General features: G+C 42.4%; 1 protein-coding gene across 3 annotated transcripts in view; it reads right to left on the bottom strand.

The window, feature by feature from the left end:
• Positions 1 to 2,095: 2,095 nt before the first annotated feature.
• LOC121536692 (tyrosine-protein phosphatase non-receptor type 4-like) overlaps positions 2,096 to 19,735 on the bottom strand; it is a 91,574-nt gene continuing 73,934 nt past the window's right edge. For all 3 annotated transcript variants that reach the window (XM_041844135.2, XM_041844134.2, XM_041844136.2), the window contains 11 exons: positions 17,334 to 17,417; positions 16,994 to 17,050; positions 16,102 to 16,258; positions 15,612 to 15,778; positions 14,025 to 14,115; positions 13,829 to 13,890; positions 13,427 to 13,573; positions 13,145 to 13,273; positions 12,511 to 12,659; positions 10,985 to 11,120; positions 2,096 to 4,366 (listed from right to left, as the gene is read on the bottom strand). In XM_041844135.2, the coding sequence (XP_041700069.2) occupies positions 4,160 to 4,366; positions 10,985 to 11,120; positions 12,511 to 12,659; positions 13,145 to 13,273; positions 13,427 to 13,573; positions 13,829 to 13,890; positions 14,025 to 14,115; positions 15,612 to 15,778; positions 16,102 to 16,258; positions 16,994 to 17,050; positions 17,334 to 17,417 (1,386 nt within the window). In that variant the 3' untranslated portion in view covers positions 2,096 to 4,159. The remainder of the gene's footprint in view (positions 4,367 to 10,984; positions 11,121 to 12,510; positions 12,660 to 13,144; positions 13,274 to 13,426; positions 13,574 to 13,828; positions 13,891 to 14,024; positions 14,116 to 15,611; positions 15,779 to 16,101; positions 16,259 to 16,993; positions 17,051 to 17,333; positions 17,418 to 19,735) is intronic.

Genomic DNA, 19,735 nt, shown 5'->3' with positions numbered 1-19,735 from the left:
GGACAAAGATCGTACTTTCTGGATAAATGTCCTCTGGTCTGATGAAACAAAAATAGAACTGTTTGGCCATAATGACCATTGTTAGGTCTGGAGGAAAAGGGGGGTTGCTTGCAAGCCGAAGAACACCATCCCAACCGTGAAGCACGGGGGTGGCAGCATCATGCTGTGGGGGTGCTTTGCTGCAGGAGGGACCGAGGCACTTCACAAAATAGATGGCATCATGAGGAAAGAAAATTATGTGGATATATTAAAGCAACATCTCAAGACATCAGTCAGGGAGTTAAAGCTTGGTCGCAAATGGGTCTTCCAAATGGACAATGAACCCAAGTATACTTCCAAAGTTGTGGCAAAATGGCTTAAGGACAACAAAGTCAAGGTATTGGAGTGGCCATCACAAAAGCCCTGACCTCAATCCTATAGAAAATGTGTGGGCAGAATTGAAAAAGCGTGTGCGAGCAAGGAGGCCTACAAACCTGACTCAGTTACTCCAGCTCTGTCAGGAGGAATGGGCCAAAATTCACCCAACTTATTGTGGGAAGCTTGTGGAACGGTACCCGAAACGTTTGACCCAAGTTAAACAATTTAAAGGCAATGCTACCAAATACTAATTGAGTGCATGTAAACCTCTGACCCACTGGGAATGTGATTAAAGAAATAAAAGCTGAAATAAATCATTCTCTCTACTATTATTCTGACATTTCACATTCTTAAAATAAAGTGGTGATCCTAACTAACCTAAAATAATTGTGAAAAACAGAGTTTAAATGTATTTGGCTAAGGTGTATGTAAACTTCTGACTTCAACTGTACATAGGCGTACAGAGGCCCATTATCAGCAACCATCAGTCCTGTGTTCCAATGGCACGTTGTGTTTGCTAATCCAAGTTTATCATTTTAAAAGGCTAATTGATCATTAGAAAACCCTTTTGCAATTGTTAGCACAGCTGAAAACGGTTGTGCTGATTAAAGAAGCAATAAAACTGGCCTTGAGACTAGTTGAGTATCTGGAGCATCAGCAATCGTGGGTTCGATTACAGGCTCAAAATGGCCAGAAACAAATAACTTTCTTCTGAAACTCCTCAGTCTGTTCTTGTTTTGAGAAATGAAGGCTATTCCATGCGAGAAATTGCCAAGAAACTGAAGATCTCGTACAACGCTGTGTACTACTCCCTTCACAGAACAGCGCAAACTGGCTCTAACCAGAATAGAAAGAGGAGCGGGAGGCCCCGGTGCACAACTGAGCAAGAGGACAAATACATTAGTCTCTAGTTTGAGAAACAGACGCCTCACAGGTCCTCAACTGGCAGCTTCATTAAATAGTACCTGCAAAACACCAGTCTCAACGTCAACAGTTAAGAGGCGACTCGGGATGCTGACCTTCTAGGCAGAGTTGCAAAGAAAAATACATTAATATGCCATTTAGCAGACGCTTTTATCCAAAGCGACTTACAGTCATGCGTGCATAAATTTTTTTTTTTATGTATCTCAGACTGGCCAATAAAAAGAAAATATTAATATCTTAAATGGGCCTCTGTACTGTATTCCATTAAAAATCAGCCGTGTCCAGCTACAATAGCCATTTACAACATTAACAATGTCTACACTGTATTTCTGATCAATTTGATGTTATTTTAATGGACAAAAAAAATGGCTTTTCTTTAGAAAACAAGGACATTTCTAAGTGACCCCAAACTTTTGAACGGTAGTGTATGTGTGTGAGTTACGACAGAAGAATGGTTGAGAAAATCCAAATGTACCATGGATCTATTTTCAAAACATTGCATTGACCTCACTTTTGCAGTGTGGAAAAGCAATGTCAGATTAAGCAATTATTTCATGCTTTCACAGACAAGTTTTAATAGTTAATACATCTTATAAACATATTTAAAGCACTGTCAAACGACAATATCACAAAGACAAAAAAACAAAGCACAATGAACAGATCAACTGATAAGTGTTTGAAACAGATAGATGTAAAATCAACTTAATGGAGTGAGTTGCAGTTGAAAGAAATGTACACTTTCAATTTTTCTTCTATTTTTAAACAAGTTATGTCACGTCATTCTCTATATAAAAACAACATTTTAACTCACAAATGATTTTCCATTTTATTTTAAAGAATTTTTAAATATACAACATTGTATTTACATGGTCTAGTATATTTACAAAAAATTAACAAGTGGCACTGTGTAGGTTGGAGTTTTTGTCTTAAAAACAAATAAAATGATAAATAAAAAGTAAACACCACTTTATGTTTCTGACATATTCAGTAGCAGGCATGGCTCCCCAGTCATCTGCAAAGTGCTGTCCATTCCCAAGAAGCAAGAACTGTTTCTTTCACAAAAATACAACATGGCCACCCTCCCATACCTACCCCACCCTGCCCCCCTCCCCTCCCCTTCTGCCTCCAAACAGCACCCCACAGTACCCTGATATGCTATCATAACACTTTGAACAAAGCTCAATGCTGGACATTCATGAAAATGAACATTTGATGGTTCTGGAAACCCAAGTCTTGTATGTGGCATTCTGTAGTCTTGCTCTTATGATGTGTCATCATAATCCTCTCAGGCATAACAGAGTGGGATCCATGTATGATTTCATAAAATAAAAATAATCAAATACGGTTTTGTGGATTCCACACAGGGGGACTGCATGTAAGCCAGGTGAAAGGGAGCAATTTACTTAATGGGCTTCTCACAGCGTGGTCACATAGGTCATAATGTATTTATGTCCAATGTACGTGCTATAGATGCATCACACAGTCACCTCAGGTCAAGAAGATGGAACTAACTATGGCAAATAAGTTTACAAGCAGGCTTCACCCCAGACATCTAACATCGAGTTAGAAATGAGTGTCAGCCAGGTTATGGTGAAATGGCAAGGGGTTAGCTAATGGTTACACGGCCAGACACCATGAGACAGAGCCACAGCAGCACCAGAGGCAGGACATAATATACATTCACACAAGAAAAACTGCTGAGTCACAGAGACACACAGACACAGCACATAACTACATTGACGGTCCCACACACATCCACTCTAAACATACACATGGTTGTGCAGAATAGTGCATCGGAGAAGGTGCCACTACCTGCAGTGCCAAGATGGCAACAGCCAGGTAATGAAACAAAGCAAGAAACAGCCTCTTTCATGAGAAGAGTAGCTAAAACAATAAAGAAGCTGATAACTCCAATACAAGAACTGATGAAAATGACAATATAGTTGAACCAGTTTGAAAAGGACACCTCGTGCAGCCTGATTTTTTACAAAACATGTTATAATTGTGTTGGCTACAACAAATGCCCAGCAATGTGTACCTAAAACATCCTTAAGTGATTATCATTTCCAATAAAAAGAACGTGCCTTAAGTACCATTTTAAATATATAAAAAAAGGAGGTGGGGTTTATAATTAATATTTGCTGAATGATCTTAGTGTTGTTGGCTTGTGTTCTCGACAGACACACACAAAGACAGTGAGAAATGTAACTTAAAAGGTTGTTTTAAGGTCAAGTCTCCCATTTGTTAGCTTAATTTGCCATGGTGGCTGGGGACTTTATGAAATACTGTAGCTTAGAGTAGATCCACCCCCTGCCTTGACGCAGTAAAAAATATCTGACAGTTTACTAACTGGACAGTTTAACATGCCAATCAACGTCAGTCAATGGCTCCTTGTTTGTTCTATGAAAAACCAAGGCATAGTGACACGACAGCCACACGGTTAGCTAGGGTTAGACACAAAGTGCTCTAATGTGTCTAATTTGACAAGAAAATCAAACAAATATAATAAATTAAACCACTCACTAAAAAGCAAAAGTAAAATTCTCTCACTACTTTTTACTACCTATGATTTCATTTGGGAAGCATGAAGCTAGGACTCGTACTAACGTTTGTTCAGTGGACAGGGTTTGACACAAACTAAAACACAATAAATACTCTCGATCGGCCGGAGGGACATAGAAGAAAAGGCATGTCCGTCTACATATCAACATAACTGGATTCATTTGTCCATGATTTTTGTGTTTTTTTTTTCGGCATAAAGTGCAACAGTGCTTTGTTCTCTCCTTGGCCCAGGGCAGTAACCATGGTAACCAGGGCTCTTCCTCCCTGGCGCTGGGCGTCCCGCTATGAACCTAGGTCAAGTCCAAGGGGTTAGAGGTCAGGGTTCAGGGCAATCGCTGGTCACGCTGGTCTCACTGGTCACACTAGCGCTAATGCTAATACTAACATCTTCATCTTCTTCCTCTTCTCCTCCATTTTCTACTTCGACTTCTTCTTCTCTCTGGTATAGGGTGGACTTCAGGGGTTTGACCAGGCCTTCCTCATAGACCCTCAAGATGGCTTCACACACAAACTTGTACTGGCTCTTAGGACACAGAAGAGAAAGAGAGGGGGAAGGAAGAGAACGTCAACAACATTAGGAGCTAATGGCAAGGCATGAGCAAACGAGCCAGAGCAGCCAGTGATTGGGATACAGATGCAGCCAGGGGTGAATAAACAACCTGAACAGCTAACTTCCCTGAGGCGGGGTGCAGTGGTGTGTGTACCCATGTTTGTCACTATGTGTGTGTATGTGTACTAGGGAAAGAGGGAGAGTATGTGTGAATATGTGTACTTAGATTATTGTGTATGCGCACACTTAGTTCAGTGTGTATGACTGGAGGAAGGAAATGCATGAAAGCCCCCTCTTTTACCCTACTCTCATTAGCGTGGTCTCTTACTACCCCCTCATCTTCCATCCTTCCTCCACCTCATCCTCCCCCTATCCCCCCGGACCCCGAGGGTGTGCTAGCCTCATTAGAGCTCAGCATATCCTAACAAAATTACAGCTGCATCATCATCTCTACCTCTGTTACCCTGGGTCTCTGGGCTGTGCACGGGGACAAATGGCACTCATACGGAGTTCTCTAGAGAGAGAGATAGAGAATATAGTGTGCTTCCCAAATGGCACTCTATTCCATATATAGTGCCCTACTCTTGAACAGGGCCAATAGGACTCTGGTTAAAAGTAGTGCAATATATAGGGAATAGGATGCCATTTAGGACACACCCAGAGACTCTGGGTCTAGATGAGAAACAGCCAGACCTGGGCAGAAAATAGTTGTATTTTGTAGTCAATACTCGAGGTAGTCGAATATAGAGTTTAAACTAAAAAGGCAACTATTTTCTTTGATATTCAAATACAGGTCTCAGAAAACTAAATAATATTTGAAAGTACTTTGAATACTTCTCAGAAAACCAAATAATATTTGAAGGTATTTGGTCCTGTATGGCTCAGTTGGTACAGCATGGCGCTTGCACCGCCAGGGTTGTGGGTTCAATTCCCGGGGCCACCCACATGTAAAATGTATGCATCCATGACTGTAAGTCGCTTTGGATAAAAGCATCTGCTAAATGGCATATACTCTTATTATATATACAAGTTATTTGAAAACTAAAATAAATATTTATTTGATGGCTGCCAAATATTTGATGAAGAACCAAAAAGAACAGTTGAATTAGTCTAAATATATGATTAGCACATGGTTTGGAGGGATCTCAGATATGAATCTTAATATAGCCTATAGCCTAGAATTAAATAAATGAGGGACATAGAATCACTTCAACATTAGAGTAGACCACTTTTGCAGCCTCAAAATGACTAACAAATATATGTTCATAATGAGTGAGGCATAACGTAATGCAGTTACACTTGACATCAAGTTCTTGTAACATGCTAATAAAATGTTGCTCCAAAAGTAATTCAAGTTGTATTACATAGAAACAAGAACAGTTTAATGTGTTAACAGTTTTAGTGTTACTGAGAATACTAAGAGTAACAAAATCTGGCTATTAAGTGTCGAATGGAAAATAAATATCCCAAAACTGCCTTCTTGAATCAACTACAGCCAAGGTAGGTTGAAAATCATGTTTGTATTCTGTGTAAACTATCCCTTTAAAGATGATTGCGTGTGTTTGAAACAAGAACACTCAGATGGACAAAGAGGCTTGAAGTAGTTTTTTTGCTAAGCATCCTACTTGCTGCTTGCAATGCTTGCAAATGGCTTTGAATTTCTCTGCAGTATTTTCAGGTATCATTAAATTAATTGCAGCTTTTGACCTTTTCAGTGGCATGTTGAAAGAGTCATACAGTAGTTGAGCGTCACAACTTATACGTATCTTTACACAATATCATTGGTTAATTGGTTTGACTTGATTATGTACATATTTTACATTTTACATTTTAGTCATTTAGCAGACGCTCTTATCCAGAGCGACTTACAGTTAGTGAGTGCATACATTTTTTTTTTTTCATACTGGCCCCCCGTGGGAAACGAACCCACAACCCTGGCGTTGCAAGCGCCATGCTCTACCAACTGAGCTACACGGGGCCTAAATCATAGACAGTGTCACCAGCAAAGCACCCCCACACCATGACACCTCCTCCTCCATGCATTACGGAGGGAACTACACATGCGGAGATCATCCGTTCACCCACAACGCGTCTCACAAAGACACAGCGGTTGGCAATGGACAATCAGGAGAACGGATATTTACAGAATGTTCAGACAGAAATGTATAGATCAAATATGATTGTCAGATAGATTGGAATAGTACAAGACATTGTGTTTGCTATTCATTCTATTTCCATCTTCAACATGCAGTTCCAGATACAGCCCTGTATCTGGATATTCAGTGCATACGGAAAGTATTCAGACCCCTTGACTTTTCCACTTTTTGGTACATTACAGCTCAAAAAACGGAAATACCTTATTTACAGTATTCAGACCCTTTGCTATGAGACTCGAAATTGAGATCAGGTGAATCCTGTTTCCATTGATCATCCTTGAGATGTTTCTACAACTTGATTGGAGTCCACCTGTGGTAAATTAAATTGATTGGACATGATTTGGAAAGGCACACACCTGTCTATATATATATATATATAAGGTCCCACAGTTGACAGTGCATGTCAGAGAAAAAAGCAAGCCATGAGGTTGAAGGAATTGTCTGTAGAGCTACAAGATAGGATTGTGTCGAGGCACAGATCTGGGGAAAGTTACCAAAAATTGTGTGCAGCATTGAAGGTCCCCAAGAAACACAGTGGCCTACATCATTCTTAAATGGAAGAAGTTTGGAACCACCAAGACTCTTCCTAGAGCTGGCCGCTCGGCCAAACTGAGCAATCGGGGGAGAAGGGCCTTGGTCAGGGAGGTGACCAAGAACCCGATGGTCACTCTGACAGAGCTCCAGAGTTTCTCTGTGGGGATGGGAGAACCTTCCAGAAAGAAAACCATCTCTGCAGCACTCCACCATTCAGGCCTTTATGGTAGAGTGGCCAGACGGAAGTCACTCTTCAGTAAAAGGCACATGACAGTCCGCTAGGAGTTTGCCAAAAGGCACCTAAAGGACTCTGACCATGAGAAACAAGATTATCTGGTCTGATGAAACCAAGATTTAACTCTTTGGCTTGAATGTCAAGCGTCACGTCTGGTGGAAACCTGGCACCATCCCTACTGTGAAGCATGGTGGTGGCAGCATCATGCTGTGGTGATGTTTTTCAGCAGCAGGGACTGGGAGACTAGTCCGGATCGAGGGAAAGATGAACGGAGTAAAGTACAGAGAGGTCCTTGATGTAAACCTGCTCCAGAGCGCTCAGGACCTCAGACTGGGGCGAAGGTTCACCTTCCAACAGGACAATGACCCTAAGTACTCAGCCAATACAATGCAGGAGTGGCTTCGGGACAAGTCTCTGAATGTCCTTGAGTGGCCCAGCCAGAGCCCGGACTTGAACCCAATCGAACATCTCTGGAGAGACCTGAAAATAGCTGTGCAGCGACGCTCCCCATCCAACCTGACAGAGCTTGAGAGGATCTGCAGAGAAAAATGGGAGAAACTCACCAAATACAGGTGTGCCAAGCTAGTAGCGTTATACCCAAGAAGACTTGAGGCTGTAATCGTTGCCAAAGGTGCTTCAACAAAGTACTGAGTACTCCCTCTCTCCCTCCTCTCCCGGAGGACCTGAGCCCTAGGACCATGCCTCAGGACTACCTGGCCTGATGACTCCTTGCTGTCCGCAGCATCTGGTCGTGCTACTGCTCCAGTTTCAACTCTTCTTCCTGCGGCTATGGAACCCTGACCTGTTCACTGGACGTGCTACCTTGTCCCAGACCTGCTATTTTCAACTCTCTCTCTCTACCACACCTGCTATTTCAACCTCTAAATGCCCGGCTATGAAAAGCCAAGTGACATTTACTCCTGATGTACTGACCTGTTGCAACCACTGAGTTTTATTTGACCCTGCTGGTCATCTATGAACGTTTGAACATCTTGGAGAAAAATCTGGCCTTAATGGCCATATACTGTTATAACCTTTATTTAACTAGGCAAGTCAGTTAAGAACAAATTCTTATTTACAACGATGGCCTACCCCGGCCAAACCCTCCCCTAACCCGGACTACACTGGGCCAATTGTGCACCGCCCTATGGGGCTCCCGATCACGGCCGGTTGTGATACAGCCTGGGATCGAACCCAGGTCTGTAGTGACGCCTCTAGCACTGCGATGCAGTGCCTTAGACCGCTGCGCCACTCGGTCCCCTAAAATTAAAGACGGGACAAGTAAACAATCGGCTTACGTTTCGGCATTAATTGCCTTCATCAGAGCCTTGACGTGATCTTCCTGTCTGGTTTTGCGCCCCCTCTGGCTCGTGCGGCGAGGGACATCTTCGTGGGCTATACTCTGCCTTGTCTCAGGGTAGTAAGTTAGTGGTCTGTTGATATCCCTTTGGTGGTGTGGGGGCTGTGCTTTGGCAAAGTGGTTGGGGTTATATCCTGCCTGGTTGGCCCTGTCCGGGGGTAACTTTTGTTGAGTTTCTCCCATTCTTCTCTGCAGATCCTCTCAAGCTCTGTCAGGTTGGATGGGGAGTGTCACTGCACAGTTATTTTCAGGTCTCTCCAGAGATGTTCGATCGGGTTCAAGTCCGGGCTCTGGCTGGGCCACTCAGAGACTTGTCCCGAAGCCACTCCTGCGTTGTCTTGGCTGTGTGCTTAGGATTGTTGTCCTACTTTGCTCCGTTCATCTTTCCCTCGATCCTGACTAGTCTCCCAGTCCCTGCTGCTGAAAAACATCACCACAGCATGATGCTGCCACCACCATGCTTCACAGTAGGGATGGTGCCAGGTTTTCTCCAGACGTGACGCTTGGCATTCAGGCCAAAGAGTTCAATCTTGGTTTCATCAGACCAGAGATGCTGCAGACCAGAGTGCTGCAGAGATGGTTGTCCTTCTGGAAGGTTCTCCCATCTCCACAGAGGAACTCTGGAGCTCTATCAGAGTGACCATCGGGTTCTTGGTCACCTCCCTGACCAAGGCCCTTCTTCCCTGATTGCTCAGTTTGGCCAGGAGGCCAGCTCTAGGAAGAGTCTTGGTGGTTCCAAACTTCTTCCATTTAAGAATAATGGAGGCCACTGTGTTCTTGGGGACCTTCAATGCTGCAGAATTTGTTTAGTACCCTTCCCCAGATCTGTGCCTTGACACAATCCTGTCTCGGAGCTCTACAGACAATTCCTTCGACCTCATGGCTTGGTTTTTGCTCTGACATGCACTGTCAACTGTGGGACCTTATATAGACAGGTGTGTGCCTTTTACAATCATGTCCAATCAATTGAATTTACCACAGGTGGACTCCAATCAAGTTGTAGAAACATCTCAAGGATGATCACTGGAAACAGGTTGCACCTGATCTCAATTTCGAGTCTCATAGCAAAGGGTCTGAATACTTATGTAAATAAGGTATTTCAGTTTTTTATTTTAATACATTTGCAAACATTTCTAAAAACCTGTTTTCACCTTGTCATTATGGGGTATTGTGTGTAGATTGATGAGGCATTTTTGTTATTTAATCAATTTTTGAATAAGGCTGTAACGTAACAAAATGTGGAAAAAGTCAAGGGGTCTGAATACTTTCCGAAGGCACTGTATATATTAGGGCATATATTACACTGTAGAGCTGGTTAGGATGGAGCATGGTACAATGGGGTCTGAAATGATTGACACCCTTGATAAAGATGAGTAATAATGACTGTATAAAATAAATAATCTAACTTTCTCACTCATCATTATTGACGATTCATTCAGGATGATCCATAATCATGGTATCATCCACATTAATGTGTTTAGAAACATATTATATTGTTATTTGCAATAAAAGTGACAAAAAAATTACAATACATTATTTACCATTCATTTCTATTGGACACAAAACAATCTGAAAAACAACCAAAACAAAATGTAAAGGCATCCAACAAGTTTGTAGAGTCAAGCTTGGTGTAGTCATTGTGTGCTAGGAATATGGGACCAATACTACACTTTTGGCTACTCAATTTTTAAGAATGTTGACATTTTTCAGAAAAAAAGTTTCACTTGTTTAACTAAATCTCTTTCTCTGAGCAATTGTATTAGTATAAAATAATTTCCCCTTTTGTTTTTTGCACACAATACAGTTTTGAATTATTTATGTCATACAGTTTTTATTGCTAATCTTTTTCAAGGGTGTCAATAATTTCAGACCCCACTGTATATACTATACTATAGCCCAGACAAGTAAATATCAACAAGTGTAGGAAACAAAATCCTTACACCTACCCTAAAAATGGCAATCTGGAGAGACAATGGCATTGTCTTGGCACAAAATATTATCACTGGTAGACTGTAACAATGGAAAGTCTTCCATTGACTGTACAACAGGGATGAATAAAATAAGCATAATCACAGTATCCTCTCCTTTCAATTAGTAACACTGTACAAGACTACACTGTGACTGTGCTCCTTTTATTCTAACTCGCCATTCTGGATAAGGCGATGGAGGCAAGTTAGCCTAGACTAGATAAAGAGGAGGAAGAAGAGAGAAAAATATAAATACAGACAGACGGGAGAGGAAGAGAGAGAGATGAGGATAAAGAGAGGGATAGAAGAGGAGGACGAAGAGAAGAGTGGAGGACTTACAGGTGTCTGAATCATCATGGCTCTCTGGTCCCTCATGGTTCTGACTATGTCTAATGGATAGACGGGCTGACTGCACTCCATCAGGCACAACGCTGTCTCCATGGTGATGAGAACTCCTGTTCGGCCAATCCCCGCGCTGCAGGATGACACAAGGGGGGAGAGAAGGGGGACATGTATTGGCTGAGTCAGATAACTTGGCTTGAGTAAGGCCTGAGATGTGGATTTATAAAGGCGTGTAGGTGTTCTATGTGGAGCATTCTGGGCTGCTGGGCTGTGTAAGTCGCTTTGGATAGTCTGCTAAATGGCATATTATTTATTATTATTATTACTACAGCAGTGTGTAGGAGTAGTGTTTCCGCTGCAGTCATTAAACCCCATAGTAGAATAGTTTATCTATTTACCTAGTCGGCTTGTTGTGTGTTCTATGCGAGATAAATATTCCTGTCGAGGCGCATTCAAGTTACGAGTGCCATAGGGAGGGAAACATGCATTCTGACAAGCAGTCAATGCACAACAATTCTTGCAATCGTAGGGAAAACAGCAGTTTTAATTGCCTTTGTTAAAAAGAGGGGGATCCCAGCATTCCATTCCTACTTTATTTCTCAACTCCTAAATATGTGCGAACTGCACCATTTTAAACCCAGAGTTTTTAGCAGCAGCATGTTACCACTCTACAATTCGTGCATAGGGGAGAGTGGGGCTAAATGTAACACGGGTAAATTGTGTGTAGGGTACCTTGGGGTTAAACGCCACCCTACCTCAAAATAGCTTTTTTGGAGTGACCTAAATTGTGATGAAGCAGAAAAACTTTAGTTGAGCAAAAGAAGGGGCAACCAGGGAAAGTGTTGGGGAGGAATATTGTGCCATGAAGTGGTTTCTGTAAAAAGTTTCTGTAAAACCATTACCCCGGTTGGAGAATTACCCCAAGCTCCCCTAACAGGTAGGCCTACATTATATTCACTGGCATCCTCATGCTTCATCCTATTTATTTATAGGCACTATGCTGCATCAGTTGGGCTATGCTTATTGCTATTAGCATACCTGATAATATGGACCATGTACATGCTTTATGCATGGTCCAATATGTTAAAATAATTTTAACAAATTATTTGACCAATATGTTATTGGGGTCATTACTTGAGGTGGAAATTATATTTATAATTTTTATTTTTCATTCATTTTAGAGTAGAATGTGCTTTTAAAAAGTCAACAGAACTGAGCTTCTCAGTCCTTCTACATGGGGGGGTGCCCTCTTCCACAACCTTTTCCTCCCACTGCTACACATTTTGCCTGAGGAAACACTTTGTAGGAGTATAGTAGGACAAACAGCTCCACAAAGAGGGAGAGGAGTAGTTTAATTTGAGGGAGAGTGAGACTGGGGCTAGTCAGATAGAGGGACCCTGCGATAAACGCACAGAGTTGTTTAGTGAAGAAATATTCCATTTTCACTCTAGATTTCCTTGAGTGTTTCTTGCTGTACCAAAGAATGTGTGTGTGTTAGATGTGTCATGCATTATGCTCCCTACCTGCAGTGGACCACCATGGGCTCATCCTTGCCGGTTCGTTTGCTCCGCACCAGGCTGACAAAGTCTAGGAAGTCTGATGAGTCGTCTGGGACGCCGTGGTCCGGCCAGGCCACGTACTGGATCTGGGTCAACTCCCGGACCTCGTCGCTCTGTCACCACGGCAACACACAGTAAAGTCAGGGCAACATCACCATGATAACAGGGGGAAAACGTGTTGTCTCGTTACATGGCGACAAAACTAAATGTGTTTGCCCCTTTAACATAATCTATCAGTATCGCCATGGTAACACACACAGGCTACATGTTAATACTGGAAGCCTCATTGCTGTAGAGGCCAGTCACCATGGCAACATGATACATGAATCGCATGAGACCGAAAAAAGAACAGCCCACACAAGTCACCATGGCAATTCTCAGTGCTCCCTCCCTCATCTTTTAAACACTTAAAGCGATAGTCCCACTGCTGTGTTTGTAACGCTTTTAATCATTTTATTACCTGGAAGATAGCCTACTGTATTGAGGAGGACTAGCTGTGAACCACCATTTCTGTATGTTTACTTTGACTTCCAAATAGCTAACATTACATTAGCATTGGCCATTGGGAAAAACCAATGACTGGTGAGCGTACTGTTACCTCGAGGTGTGTGAGGGTCATGTCTCGGACCAGGAAAGCGGAGTTGCCCTCCTCAGTGAGACAGGCCACCTGGAAGTGGCCGTACGTGGCAGCGCTGTCAGGGTTGGGCCAGTACTGATGACACTTCACCTGTTGGCATAGAGCAACATCAGCCTTCAGCCTCAGTTTAGGCGCCTCAGCCATGGGAGAAAAGAGGACAAATGCATTTACCCAACAATATAATCAAACATACTGAGACACAGCCGTCTCTCGATCGCAAAGTTGATTGTATATGAAACGTACCCGCCCCCTCTCCACCTGGGTAGTGAGCATGACCACCACGGAGGAGCCCTGCTCCCAGGTCATCTGCCAGAAGTCTGGGCAAGTGTTGGGCAGCGGGCCCTGGCACGCAATGTACCGGTTGATCAGGCTCGACACTGGGATCTCCATCTACAGTACAGAGAGGAGGAGAGTAGAATAAGACCTGTGTGTAGGGGTGTATGTTAGGTGTGTGGCTGTGTGTTAATAATCAAGAGTGTGTGGGCATAAGAGCATGTATTCGTTTTCAGTCATTGGAGTGGAGACTACACCTTCATCTTGGCCGATAGAAAGCCTATTATAGACCCGCTGAACAAAGATGCCACGGTAGGTGTGGGTGGACTGAGGCGAACAGCATATGTGTTGAGGGAGGTTAGAGATACTCACGTTGATGTAATTTGCATTGATGTAGTCATCTGTGCTTTTCAGAATGACCCGCGTGGCGTCGTCTATAAACAGAAGAGAAGGAGAGAGGGGGCGAGAGAAAGGGGAGAGAGAGTGGAGTGTGAAATGGTGGGTTAACACAGTCTTAACACAGACTAACTAAGAAAAGTAGAGTGAACTGTGTGTTTTGGATACTCACAGGGTGAGATGTCTCTGTAGCGGTTTTTGGAAATGTTCTGAGGTAATTTGGCACACAACATTGTCATTCCAGGCCTCTTCCGGTAAAGTTGCTGTGAGAAAAGAACAAAAGTGTTTTAAAAAAATGTAAATCAGTATCTCGGGAACGTGGTGGGGCAAGGGAAAGTCAGACCGGTCCTGGCAAAAGTGGAAAGCATCAATAACCTTCCAGTGCCAGCTTCTCAACAGGAACTGCGCCGATTCATGGGAATGGCTGGCCACTACCGGGCTTTTTGTATGTTACAGGCTTTGGTTTTTCCATTCCATAGGTTGGACGTTAGCATATGGGGCGCACCGATTGGTGTCACCTCATTAGTCAGTATGTTACACCTGTGCTGGTTTGTCATCTCGTTAGTGGGAAAGTGTTTCAACAGTGCTGGCCCAGGTGATACTTAAGAGTGGCTGGCCCAGTGCTCCAGTTGTCTTAAGAGATGTGGTGGGTTAACACCTTTAGTTGGCTCTCCCTATTTGATTTCTAAAAGAACGATCCTTTATCTGATCTTACCTGTTTTCATTTTGCTCCACTTTTTGGTTTGCTTCCTGTCTTTAAGTTTGGTGTGGGGTTTTAATTTTGTTTGCCTCTTCTTGGGCAAATTTAGTGGGTCTCATGGTGGGTGTCTTTTATGTCCCAGTTGTTGTTACTAGTCAACTTTCAGTGGACTCCCCCATGAGTGTTTTTCAGAACCTCTCCTAAAACCCCACCTGTTTTGTTTTGGCTGTTATCAGTGACTCTTTGTTAGTTCCCTTTTCTGTTTGCGCTACCATTTTTGTTTTCTTGCTGGGGAACGTAACAAAATTGATCATGTTGTGAGATGGAAGTTACTTTGTTAGTTGTGAGCAAACTTGTCCAACAAAAATGTAGAGGTCTGAGAATGCTTGCTATGTCTTATAGGCCCACATCTTTGGATAAGCTGCTTCCACCTGCTGTATGTGGAATTCATAAGATGCTACTAATCTTTAAAATGAGCATACATGCATACATTGTGAAGTGCAGTAGCGGATTAAGACAAACACAAATATTTGCATAAACCCACACATTTTCTCAGTGCATCCCGGTATATTCGGTCTGTGTGTGTGTGTATTTTCTCAGTGCATCCCGGTATATTCGGTCTGTGTGTGCGTGTGTGTTTCCCTTGCCCCCACACTTTATTACATGTTTCTAGTGTATTTACACAACAGGGCAGAGAAATGGGAAGCTGTTAAGTGTGCCTGATGAAAGACATAATAGTAGTTTCTTCTGTGCCATGAAATAAAGTAAAATAACATCAATAAAGTTGATATTGTAAAACTTGTGTAACATTAGTCATAGGCTGAATTTCCCTCCAGAAAGTGGTAACCTCCCTTGTGCGGTTGAGGTCAAAACAATAGAGCAGAAACTAGGGGGAGCTATTGCTCTCATCACACATCCAGTCACCTCAGAAAGACAAAAGAGCAGTGAACAAGACCAACATGAATCGAGGTGCAACCAAAAATCACAATAATATTAGGAAAAATAGACGTGAGTATTGCTGACAAAAGCTTTACATTTGAAGGTGAGGGGAGGACTCACATCAAACTGGGCTAGTACTCCCCCGCTGACCAGTCCCTCCTTCAGGGTGTTAATGGAGTCCCTCCAGGCATCCTGGTCCAGCTGAGAGGGGTCCTGGGGAGACTTCTCTGGGATGTACTGGAAGTCTGGCTCAGTCTCCTGCTTCTCCTCCACCACGTCATAGATGGCTGGGGACACAGGGAAGCAACACGGTTCGTTTAGAACAGTGTCAAGAGAAGAACGGCAAGTCTAAGGCTCTGCTCAGTTTTAATATTCACACCAGCAAACTACTTAATAACCAATTTATAAGGTATGCATTAATTCTAACTGGAATGCTATAGTGTTGATATTGGAAGGTAGCCTAACTTTTGTTTGAGGTCACCTGTTCTTCCAACCTGTATTGGGATGATTTGGCCTGTTTTAACTTGTCCATTGTAATAATAAACCCAAGGAGATTACTTAGTAATGTAAGTGTAAACATTTAACAAAAAAAATCTAACCCTCTCCTCACCATTGGGCCTGACCAATAGGATGAGCTCTCCTGAGTGGCTCTCACAGCTGGCCTTGATGAACATGACCACCTGGTCGTGAGTGTGCTCTGAAATATCACGACCGTTGATCAGAACCACTTGGTCACCTTCGTTCAGACGAGGGACACACAGGTCAGCCTGTAGAGGGTTGGAGAAGAACGCGGTCAGAACACGGTTGGGTCAAGTGGTTAGAGTGATACTGGGGAGAATAGACTACAATACTAGGCCTGCATTCATAGAGTAAGTGTCTCACAGTAAGAGTACTGATCAAGGATCAGGTTTGCCCTGTCCATATCATCATTCATTATGATCTAAAAGCCTAAACTGATCCTGTATCAACACTCCTACTCGGTCTCTGTGACCCGTAGCAATAGCTTGTGGTAAATGACAACAAATAGGACTAACTGTTGTTGGTTCATTTTGACTTCATCAACATCAGAGTAACATCCTGAAGCTTTGTTAGCTGAGCTGTGAATGGACTGCTGCTAAGTGACGTCAAATCAGACCAGTTAATTTACAGAGCTCCAGTACAAGTGTGAGTTTACTGTACGACTGGCTCTTCTTACTCCTCGCGCCAAACAATGGAACGTTTCACACGCTGTGTATGAGAGTCAGAATGAGAGTGAATGAGAGAGAGGGGTGAAGAGAGAGCGAGAGGGAGGAGAAAGAGAAATAGCAAGAGAGAGAGAGTGAGACGAGGGGTAAATGCAGAGAGAATAGACATAGAGAAAGATCATGTGAGAAATTCAGTGTGAGTGAGAGGGCGGAAGTGATAGAAAAAGTGAGAGGTTGTTTGATTATCAAAGAGAGGACAACATGAGTAGGTGTACTGTAAATATATGGGGTGTTGCTGGTGATAGTGTTCTAACGTACAGATGTCCCAGGGGCCACACGTGACACGATGACAGGCATCTTCTGATCAGCTCCACCCTAAAACCAAGGCAATGGAGAGGGGTAAACAATCTGACTATTATCCAGTGTGATTTACAGGAGCAATGAGAGTTCAGTGTATAGCTCAAGGGCACATCAACCGATTTCTCACCTAGTCGGCTCGGGGATTCGAACCAGCAACCTTTAGGTTACTGGCCCAACGCTCTTAAACACTAGGCTATCTAGTATAGGATCAGTATTAGTAGGGCCAGGAGATTACCCTCTGGGCGCATGTTACGGCATATAATTATATAAGCACATCTACTGTAGGCAGAGGTCTCACCTTGACATTGAAGCCAAATCGTCCGCTATCATCTGGCCTCATCTTGAGCAGAACCAGATTGTCGTGAGAGACAACACCGTTCAGCTGTAGAGGAAGAGATAGAGATGCGTTAATACATCTCTACATTGGAAAGGCTGTCACAGCCTAAAGAGCCTCTGAAGGTTTCAGGAAAACCTCATGGCCCTAGTTTTAAATCATTTCCGTACAACTAAATTAACCTATTGTGGAACATCATGAAAACCATAAACCGTAAAAGTGGCAGACTGAGTCAAGGTGGTCCATAGACTTAGACCCCACAAGTCTAGAGCCCAAAAGCCTGTTTTAGCATGGGTAGCACCATTGAGGACTTTCACCATTTTTAAGTAGTCAACTGGGTGGGAATTCCTATGGGTTAAGGATCACATAATGATGAGTCATCAATCTACAGGTAACTGCCAAAATAATAGAAAATAATGAAAAATACTAAGTATATTGAAAGCAGGTGCTTCCACACAGGTGTGGTTCCTGAGTTAATTAAGCAATTAACATTACATCATGCTTAGGGTCATGTATAAAAATTATTTTGGCTACCACGGCTATGCCCCCATAGGATGACAATGCCCACATCCAGAGGGAACGAGTGGTAGTGCTGAGCGATTAGTGCTTTAAGGTCAGTTCTGTTTCAGTTCGATTATAAAAAAATAATCATGGTTTTCGAGTTGATTATTTTTTTTTTGACATTGAAATGGAACGGACAGCCTTTTAGCCACATGAAATCGTATTAAAATCTGTTCTTATACACCCCCCAGGAAGAATGACACTTTTAAAATGTTTTCTGACAAGTGAGCACTTAAATATGGTAATTTTCACAAATTCTTAGAATGTTTGGGAATTACATATACTAATTCTATAGCAATATAGAGTGGGAAAGCGGCCTTGCGTTTGGACAATTAATAGGCACTGCAGTAAATAAACCCTAATAAAATGATCTGTCTCATTCAGGACCGGTGTGCCATAGCTAATCAGAGCTACAGTATGCCTTTATGCAAACAACCCATTTGCCACACAGGCCTGCCATCATTCACTTTGAACTGGACTGTGTGTTTACAGCTAGTTGGCTGTCAGAATTGCACTTACGAACAATGGGGAATTGTAGCCTTCGCGTCCTTCTCCAGCTTGCCTGCCTGACTAAAGTTGGATAGCTTGCTATAGCTACTACCAGACACAAATTCTAGAACACCTCACTGACCATTTTACTCGCCCTAGCAGAGCTGGTTAGCTAGGCTGTTTACATGTTATCTAGAGAGTTTGTGACTAACAAATCATTTTTTTTACCTACGTTTACTGACACCTGTCATATTCAGCAGGTGTTGCGCATTCGTAAATTCATCAGTTATTCTGTGCTCTGGGACACTCAGACGAGAGTGCTCTGAAATCGGAGTAGATAGCCAGAGTGAATTTGCGAACGCAAGAGATATGCTAACTGTATAACAGTCATTCAAGTGCTTGCTAGCTAACCAAATGACACCTGCATCTCTAGCTGTGTATAGCCACCGAAAAATATGAGGGGGAAAAGTCAGTCACTCACCCACTCCTCCAATGAAATTACATCCTCCTTGCAGCTAGCTAGCGAGTTAACATTAGGCTCCGTGTTTTTAGCTTGCTACATAAATAGATACGCTAGCCTATTAGCCACGTTATGACTAACTTGTGATCATTGCTCTTGCTAGTTTGATTGTATTGACATTCCCAGCCTTAGTTAGATTAATCAATTTCTGTCCAAAATATTAAGTCATTGAAACTGAAACACTGCATCCCGAATGGAGGCAGCAAATAATGTACTAGGCCAGCTGTGATTTACAACCTGATAGCAATATTTTTTGGACTACCAACAAATGTATTGGTGAATTATATTAATCATGCATTGAACTGCATTCATCTTTTCTGCCAGCAATGTCTTACTTTGTGCCATGGAATGTTGAGTCAAATAAAACCTATTTTTAAAACCTCTTATAAAGTTGGTTTTGTAGCATAAACTGGGAATTTGATATTTTTGACTGTTATTATGATTGTCTGTTTCATAACTGCAAAGTAGTTAAAACGCTGTCAGTTCCACTTTAAATGCACTAATGCATTTTGTGGGTTGAATGCTGTAACACTGAATCAAAAAAACAATTAATAAAAGTCCCATGATGGTAGTGACTGCCTACTACGGCTTACCACTTAATAACCATCATTTATTAACATTACTTTAATAAAATATTTGTTTTATTTGATGACTGTTATTTAATTCCAAGTCATCATCTTATCTCTATAGAGCTGCTGCCTATACTAAAATCACTATTTTAGTAGTTCTTCAAAGTAAATAAAGCATACTTTTATGACTGCTGAATACCAACTATCAATCACTTAGATCATGCATT

The sequence above is a fragment of the Coregonus clupeaformis genome, chromosome 23 (genome assembly GCF_020615455.1).
Source record: "Coregonus clupeaformis isolate EN_2021a chromosome 23, ASM2061545v1, whole genome shotgun sequence".
NCBI classification, from domain to species: domain Eukaryota; kingdom Metazoa; phylum Chordata; class Actinopteri; order Salmoniformes; family Salmonidae; genus Coregonus; species Coregonus clupeaformis.
This window is presented reverse-complemented; position numbering and strand designations above follow the sequence as displayed.